This window comes from Populus euphratica, unplaced genomic scaffold, assembly GCF_000495115.2.
Source record: "Populus euphratica unplaced genomic scaffold, PopEup_1.0 scaffold426.1, whole genome shotgun sequence".
Taxonomy (NCBI): Eukaryota; Viridiplantae; Streptophyta; class Magnoliopsida; order Malpighiales; family Salicaceae; genus Populus; species Populus euphratica.
Window position 1 is genome coordinate 198404 of NW_011500305.1, and position 8976 is coordinate 207379.

The 8976-nt window shown below is 30.0% G+C and overlaps 2 protein-coding genes across 4 annotated transcripts in view; both read right to left on the reverse strand.

Annotated features, from left to right (window-relative positions):
* Window positions 1-4447, reverse strand: part of LOC105113429 (major allergen Pru ar 1-like) — a 16595-nt gene extending 12148 nt beyond the window's left edge. The window contains exon 1 of one of the 2 annotated variants that reach the window (XM_011009602.1): window positions 4393-4447. Coding sequence is in view for 1 of the 2 variants with exons in the window: in XM_011009604.1 (XP_011007906.1) it covers window positions 103-106 (4 nt within the window). In the remaining variant the exon portion in view is untranslated. Of the gene's footprint in view, window positions 1-102; window positions 175-4392 lie in introns of those variants that run through there. The other variant, XM_011009604.1, reaches the window with a different exon arrangement.
* The window catches only part of LOC105113427 (major allergen Pru ar 1-like), a 17649-nt gene extending 13195 nt beyond the window's left edge, over window positions 1-4454 (reverse strand). The window contains exons 1-2 of one of the 2 annotated variants that reach the window (XR_839965.1): window positions 4196-4454; window positions 3635-4098 (exon numbers count right to left, since the gene is read on the reverse strand). Coding sequence is in view for 1 of the 2 variants with exons in the window: in XM_011009598.1 (XP_011007900.1) it covers window positions 3803-4098; window positions 4196-4379 (480 nt within the window). In the remaining variant the exon portion in view is untranslated. Of the gene's footprint in view, window positions 1-3533; window positions 4099-4195 lie in introns of those variants that run through there. The other variant, XM_011009598.1, reaches the window with a different exon arrangement.
* Between the last annotated feature and the right edge of the window lie 4522 nt (window positions 4455-8976).

Here is an 8976-nt window from a genome sequence, read left to right on the forward strand (position 1 = left end):
GTAAAATTTTAGGCAAAAGAGTGTCGGTCTCAAGGCAGTATGCCTTGAAAAGCTTGGCCGGGGCAACAGCGACGGCGAACTCGTTTTCCAAAGTGATAACACCCATTATAACTTAGGATTTTAAAAGACTGAGAAGGGGGGAGAGATCGATTGTGTTGATTTTGAAGATGTTTTTGTGATGTGGAAACAATAGGAGGAGAGGTAGTATTTTTAGCATGAAATTGAAGGTTATGTGGTGTGAAAGGATCACATATATGTGTCGATGACCAGTGCTAATTAATTCTTCATATTCTAGCTGTTCTTTGTCATTATTTGTTTAAATTAAATAATTTATGTCCCAGTCAAATAAATCACCCTTGAAACCATATAAAATTCTAATTGACTATGCATGCATCTCCAACATTATGGAAAATCCAAGCACATCAATTTTACGGAAGATAACTATATATTGACGACTTCAATAATTCCAAACTGACGGGAATTTCTTCAGATGGTTTACTTGAGTTGTTTTGTATTTATATAGTTAATTAAATACTCATATCTAGGTTAAAGCTGAAAGAGGCGGCCTAAATTTTATATTTAAGCAATATTTCTTCAATATTTATTAATCTTTTCTATATATATATATATATATATATATATATATAGGCTGAGAGAGTTGAAGAAAAGCCACCGGACAGGATGACAATAGATAGGGCCTAAATCATTAGCAAATGGTCAAATGAAGCGCCCCCCCATGCAGATCGTATAATAACTTGACAAAATCTGAAAAAAAAAACAATTTGAAAAATCTAGAAGGTTTAAATAAATATAAGTTGAAAAATCTAGAAGGTATTCCTTTTCTCTTTTGAGAGAATTGAAAAAAGACTTCTAAGTTGCATCATTTTTAAGAATAATTGTGGATGGACGACTGCGTACTGTATAAATAAATAAATAAAAGATATAGCTTAACTTAGTTTTCAATCTATAGCCCGAATCTCAATTAGATACCTAAGAATTTTGTTGTGTTCTAAAGTTTTCGAAAATTCTCAATTAATTGTTTCATCCATTTTTTACAATAATTTATTAAAATAATAATATTTTAAAAATGACAATTTACTATCCATTTATCATATTTTTCATTTATGATGTCATTTATTTTATATGGAAAATAATAAAAAGAATTATCATAATATGCTCTTAATGTCCTATTTTGTAGTAGAATCAGTGATGTTCAATTTTCAATTTAAGTAAATATTGATGTGCTTGTATATTTTTTTTAAATCAAAGGATCGAATTGAAATAATGAGAAGTGTTGATTTAATTTCCAAGTGCATGAATCGTAATAAGTAATAAAATAATGAATAGAGTATCTTTCCATGAGAATTTATAAAAATTACTACTAATAATAAAAATCCTTTAATTTACAATTTATTTGAGGAATCGAATGAGATAGTTTACGAAACAAAAATTAATGATTAAAAACAAACAACCAACTGATAAAATATTATTAAATTCAATTCTACTGATTTTAGGATTTCTGACTTACTGTAACTATTTTTATTTGAACTTTCTTAATTAAATTAATTATTTCTAGCTTTGACAATAAGGTTTTTCTAATTTAAACAGTATTTTCTCTTGAGTATCAATGAATTATTTCGACAAACAAACTTTATATATTTTATGAAATTTCTGAACTTGTCAAAATTTATTAAGAATCGTAAAACCTTTAACGATTACAAAATTTCATAGGTTATCTCTATCCTATAGATTTGTTACGATGTTTCAAACACTGTCTAAAAATATCAGAATAAAAGTCTACTTCATGGTTAAATTAAAGATAAACAAATTTGATAAGATGAACATCACTCAAAAGTAGAGAATGACAACAAAATAGCTAGGTGTCTTTCAATCTGCTTTGATTTTTTACCCCTTGTTTTTCTCTGTTTTTGACTCTTATTTTATCCCGCCTCTTCTCTTCTTTTTGGTGTATTGAAGGGTTTCTCTTTGTTTTTTTTTCATTTCCCTAAGTGATCCTCCCTTTCTCTCTTATACTCTCACATTTTTACCTCTTGCTGAATTAAGAAAGTTTCCTTTTTTGTTTTGTATTCCTTCCTAATTTGATATTGTTGACTTGATTTGAGATAGAAAACATGCAAATTCAAAGATTTTTATTTATGGAAATATTATAGAAAATCAAATCTACTTTCTAGCAACTCTAATCCTGTAATTTTTGAATCTTTGAGACTTGAGCTATGGACCATAGCCCAAGATAGCATTTTGGAATGCAGGAATTTCAATTCCCAATCAATCCTTATTTTTCGACTCACTCTTGAGGCTTCAAAAAAAAAAAAAAGTTTTATGCCCTTTTTATGTTTTGTAGATCTTCATCTTAGATTTTAAAAATAATGATGAACACTTAGAATTGAGTTGTGTAACTTCCTTTACAACCCAAAATCAATTAGCATATGACATTATTGCTGGATTTTACCTGCTCAGTGATCTAGTATATAAAAGCACATTAATTTTTCACAAGGTCAATAGTTCAAAAAAGAATCCAAAATTCTAATTAATTTATGCAACACATCCAAAATACTTCAAAATCAAGTATAAATAGTGAAAAACAAATATGCTATAAATTTCCTTATCAAGAAGATAATTAAATTACTTGTTTATTTTGGATCAAAATGTATTTGTATGTTTGCGCATATGTAATGAGTGTATCATTTTCACACTTCATTTCATACTATCGGTTTAGATTATATTGATGCAAATTACCAACTAATCTAATGATGATAGATGAAATTATAAAATAAAAAATAAAAATGACTCAAGCTAGCCTAATTCAATTTTTAGAATTTCTGACACTAATCATGAAACCCGATAACAACACAAAAAAAAATTCAAAGACAGATCATGAGATTGTGATTAATTAAAAAATCTATATTAAAAGTAGTCCAGACTTGTTTGAATGTATTTAAACCATACACTAGTCCAACAAGATATATACGATAAATCATAATATAATACCTAATGGATCTTGTTCTTTCTTATACCATGTTGTATAATGTTGTTATCCAATTTTTTATCCATATTTTTGATAATTTTTTTAAAAACTAAAAAATAGCAAGGAAAAAAATAAGGAAAACCCAAAAAATATGTTTTTAATATAATTGCATTGTTTTTTGCATTTTCAATGTCATCTCAAATGAATTTAAATTTTCAAAGGTATTTTAAACGCATTCAACTTTTAACGTGCAAATTTTATGATCACTGATTTTTCTTATTGAGTCGACGTTGATATTGTCTGCTTTTAAAAATATAAAAAAAAATAATAAGAGAAAATCAAAATTAAGAAAAAAAAATAAAGAGTTGAGGGACCAATATGATTTTGGCCAAGCAACACTTCTCCTATAAAAGCCAAGCTACAGTGAAAAACAAAAAAAAAAAAAAAAGAAAAAGAAAAGAAAAGATGGACCTAGGGAAAGGAGATTTTGGGGGAAAACAAAAGAAAACAAATTATGTATAAAAAAAACCTTCGATACATCGATTGAAAGTAAACACTTGACGACATGGTGATTTTTATTATGTATTTTGCAAACAATACAATAACATCAACTATTGAAAAGAACTGCTTCAATACAATTAACCAAATGACCACAAAATCAAAAACTATTAAAGTAATAGAAGATATACTTGAGTACTCTCGAGTTTTCTTGCCGGTAACAAGGATGGAAAATTTACCCAAAGGAAGAAGAAAAAGCAATAACCACACTGCCAAAGACAACCAAGAAAAAGGACACACACGTGGGAATTTTCATATTTAGGCATCTGGATTTGCCAAGAAGTAGGCTTCAACAGCCTTGAACAAGCCCGCGGTCTTTTTGCCATACACGTCCTTGATTTGATCTTTATTGATCTCAGCATCACCCTTGATGTAATATGTGCTGGTTCTCTTGCAAATGGAACCTCCCTCAGGAGTTGGCACGAACTTGTGCTCATAAGTCACCTTTTCTACTGCATCCTTCCAAACATTGGCTTCAATCAAGCTGAAGCTGTAGGTCAAGTTCTCTTCGTCAATAGCCTCAATCTTCTGCTTGGCATAACTGAGTTCTTTGCCTGCAAGTACAAAAATCAGTTTTTACACAGCGAGCGCTATGTGGATTTCAATATAGTTAATTTAATTTAAAGTAATTGCAACAAATAATATAGTAACCTTCGGCAAAAGTGATCTTCCTGAAGGTTCCAGGCCCTCCATTTCCTTCAACTATATCAGAGCTCTTAATGTGCTCTGGTAGAATTTTAGGCAAAAGAGTGTCGGTCTCAAGGCAGTATGCCTTGAAAAGCTTGGCTGGGGCGACAGCAACAGCAAACTCGTTTTCCAAAGTGATAACACCCATTGTAACTTAGGATTTTAAAAGACTGAGAAGGGGGGAGAGATTTTGTTGATTCGGAAGATGTTTTTGTGATGCTGAAACAAGAGGAGGAGAGGTAGTATTTATAGCATGAAATTGAAAGGATCACACAGATGTGTCGATGAGCAGTGCTAATTAATTCTTCATATTCTGTTCTTGATCATGATTTGTTTAAATTAAATAATTTATGTCCTAGTCAAATAAATCACCTATGAAACCATATAAAATTCTAGTTGACTATGTATGCTCTCCAACAGTTTGGAAAATCCTAGCACATCAATTTTATGAAAGATAACTATATATTTCGACTTGAATAATTCCAAGCTGACGGGAATTTCTTCAGATGGTTTAGTTGAGTTTTTTGTCTTTATGTTAAACAAAAGACACAAAAGACTGGGGTCTTTCAAGATCAGTAATGGAAAAAAGATTTTAAGAAATGGAGATTGGAAAACATAAAAGTCAAACTCATGGTTAAAAGTTTAAAGCTCGCAGAGGCGGCCTAAATTTTGTATTTAAGCAATATTTTTTTCCAATTTTATATGTACATATAAAGAGAGAAGCCACCGGTCTGGATGACAGTAGATAAGGCCCAAATCATCAGTGAATGGTCAAATGAAGCGCCTACCAATGTAGATACTATAATATTATCATAGTTATAAAATCTGTCCGGTCTTATATATTAACATGAGATTAGCTATTTCAGACCTAAAATTAAATCGGGTTAAAAAAAAACTTGGAATGATTTGATAGGTTGACTCAGCAAAACCTGATCAAAAATTTATTATAATATGTTGACTTTTATTTTTTACTAAAACAACATCGATTTGATTTTAAAAAAAATTGACCAGACAAATCAGGTGATCTGGTCAAAACCCGGGACTCTAGCTTTAGATTGGGTCGGCCACTGGACCAAATCTTAAAACTATGATAATAACTTGACAAAATTTCAATAAATAATTTTAAAAATCTAGAAGGTATAAATAAATATAACTTGAAAAATCTAGAAGGTATTCCTTTTCTTTTTTGAGAGAATTGACAAAGGACTTGTAAGTTGCATCATTTTTAAGAATAATTGTGTTGGTGCGACTGCTTAATAAATAAATAAATAAAGGATTTAACCTAAATTAGTTTTCAAACTATATCCCGAATATCAATTAAATGCCTAATAATGTTGTTGTGTTATAAAGTTTTTGAAAATTTCTCAATTAATTGTTTCATCCATTTTTTATTTTTTTTTTAAATATTAATATTTTAAAAATGACAATTTACCATCCATTTATGATCTCATTTATTTTATATGGAAAATAATAAAAAGAATTATAATAATATGTTTTTAATGTCATATTTTATAATAGAATTAGTGGTGTCCCATTTTCAATTTAAGTAAATATTGATATGCTTGTATATTTTTAAAACCAAAGGATCAAATTGTAATAATGAGACGGTAGTTAAATTTCTTGTCTATTTAGGATCAAAATGTTTTTGTATGTTTACACATACGAGGGTGTCATTTTCATTAACACTTCATTTTATATTATCAATTTTAGATTATCATATTATTAATTTTTAGATTATTACTAGATAGGTGTTTAGCACTACACTACGAGCTAGCCTATTTATGTTTTTCATTGTAGAAAAAATATCAAGATGATGCAAACATTTAAAAAAATATTTAAGATTCTGGTCATTGGCACAATATTAAAAAAAATTAAAAAGCAATGGAAAAAAAAGTCTAAGTCAAACCCAATAAACTTGTTGAATCCATAACTCAAAACATGATATTAGAATAACTTTATAGAAAGTAAAAAAATACAAATTACCAATAAATCTAATAATGAGAGATGAAATTAAAAAATAAAAATGACCGAAGCCAACTTAGCTCAACCTTTAAAACTTGTGATAATGATCATAAGATCGGATCACAACACAAAAGACAAGTCCAAACATGGATCATGACATTGTGACTGATTAGAAAATCTAGTCTTAAGAGTAGTCTAGATTTATTTGGATGTGATTAAACCATACACTATTCTAACAAAATTTAGACTGAGAGATGATAATATAATTCCATTTATAGTTGCTTGCTCTTCTACTGAAACTGAGTATAAAGTTTTGGCCGATAGCACTGCTGAGGTTATCTGACTTTAGTATTTATTAACAGATCTTCAAGTTCCGTCTATTTCTGCTCCTATCATTTGGTGTAATAACCTTTGTTGTAATCTATTTTTTAGTCCCCACATAAAAAAAGAAAAAGAGAAAATATAAAAAAAATTAAAAAAAGATATATTTGAAAGAAATTAAAAAATGATAGCAGTGAGAAAAGGATGCTAGAGCACTTAGATTATAGTCAGAAATTGGTTAAGGAGGTTCAAAAATAGAAAGTTTAAAATTTGACAGTATAATTTTAATTTATGAGAGTCATATTGATAAAGAAAATTCAAGTTTGAGGAAGAAAAATAAAAAATCAAATGTTTATGGACTTAATTAAATTTTATAATTTAAGGAAGGTTTGATTATAAGAAAATTTGATTTTTAAGTCAATTTGAGCTTTAATTTGAAGACATTAAAATTCCGATGTTGAATTATAATTTTTAAGAGTTGATTTGGTCAAATCAAATGTTTAATTACATAAATAATGAAGTTGGATAGCCAATTAGGGACTTGATTGAAGAAATCCGAAATCAAGAACCAAAATGAAAAAAGCGCGCAAATTGAAGGATTGATTTGAAAATTAACATTTTGGTGCTTTTTCTTTTAAATAAAACGAAGTGTTTTGGTCAAATAATGTTGTGTCATGTATTGTTAAAAAAGAAAAAAGCCAAAAACAGTGTTGTTTTGAACGGCACCTTGAATCTTCTTCTTTCCCTGGACACGCAAAGACAAGAGAAAAAGACGTTTCTCTCTAGTACAATGCCACTCCCTCTCTATCAACCCCATTTGTCCAAAAAACCCGGCACAACTCATATCCACACATACCCTGCCACTATGCCATAATGATGAAGAAAGCCAGGGGAGCGATGCCCTTCGAGCAACTACCCAACCCACCTTACCCTACATCATGGCAGGGGTAAGGTGCCCTCTCCTCCTCTACTTATAAATACCAAAGGGGGGCACCATAGAAAAGGAGGAGTAGGGCGTATCTTGGGGGTTGAAAAACAAAGGAATTTATTTTTTGGAGAGAGGAGAGAAACTGATTAGAGGAAAAGAAATGAAAGAAATGAAGGAAAAAGCAAAATGAAGGAGGGAAGATTTGTTTGAGAGATAGAGGTGAGAAAGGTTTGAGGGAGGGAAAGATTTTGAAAACAAGAGACCGGGGGGTAAATGTGAGATAGGGGGAACGAACTAAGAGAATTTTACGAAGGAGAATAGAATAAAAAGAAGAAAGCAGGAGATAGTTTAAGAGAGGAATAGAGAATTGTTTAAGGAATAGAGGGGGAGAACAAAAGAGAGAGAAGGGAGAAACCAAAAAAAAAAACCAGAGAAATAAGCAAAGGAACCAAAACAGGGGAGAATAGAGACATGAAGGAGAAATACAATTAAACAATGGATCTTACCTTAGGTAGAGTGTATTTGGGGTGCTAATACTTTCTCTTTACGGAAAGAATCTTTGTACCTGATCTCTCAAACCATTTAGAGTTTCTAGTAACCAAAATATTAGGTGGTGATCTCATTCTATTTTTCATTAATAAAAGACAAGAATTTCTCGTCTCCCCATATTTGTCAAATAGATATACATACCTGAGAGGATAGACAATCACCGTAATGCAATACACATATGACAACCTTGGTGCCACTTATTTGTCTGTGAATTGATTAATACTTAAAAGTGCATTTTTATCATGGTTTTATATCATCATTTTGCACTTGAAGTATCAATAACTTCTTAACTAAAGCATGTTTTATAATAATATATCTAATAATATAAGATACCTTTAATTTATGATAAATATTCATTTTAAATGCAGGTCTATCACATAAATGAAAGGATTAATTGATGACTTTAAGAACTTAAATTGCAAGGGCAAAAAGATGACCAAAATTAGAAAAGAGATGTCGGTGCAATCCAAACCGGAACACTGTTTGGTAATTGGGTTATATCTGGAGTTGTAGATCTCAGATTTAGGTCCACTTTATATGAATGGAAAGGTAAGACATAGGCCTACAACTTTCATATGGAGCCAAAGATCTAAAAAGGCCATTTTCAAGTCTAAATTATTGCAACAACAAAGAAGCCCGAAGCTGTCCTCCAGCCCGAGTACTGTTCAGTATTTTGGCCATATCTAAAAAAGAGGCATTTGCCATGTATTTAGGCATCTTGGTGTCTAGATCAAGATCATGCTCTTGCTTTCTCTCTTTGTATTTTTTGTAATGTTTATGCTTTGCTTTCATTAATATCAAGTTTATGCCTTTCATTTCCTTTCCTTTACTTAGTTAACTTTTATCTTATTTATGTTCTTATTTTGTTTATTTATTTTTCTTTCTTTCATTATGCCTAGCTAAGTTAATTATGTCAAGGTGAAAAGGTTACACTAATGGTGTAAGAATAAGTATAATGTAAACTTAATATGGACTTCAATGTTTG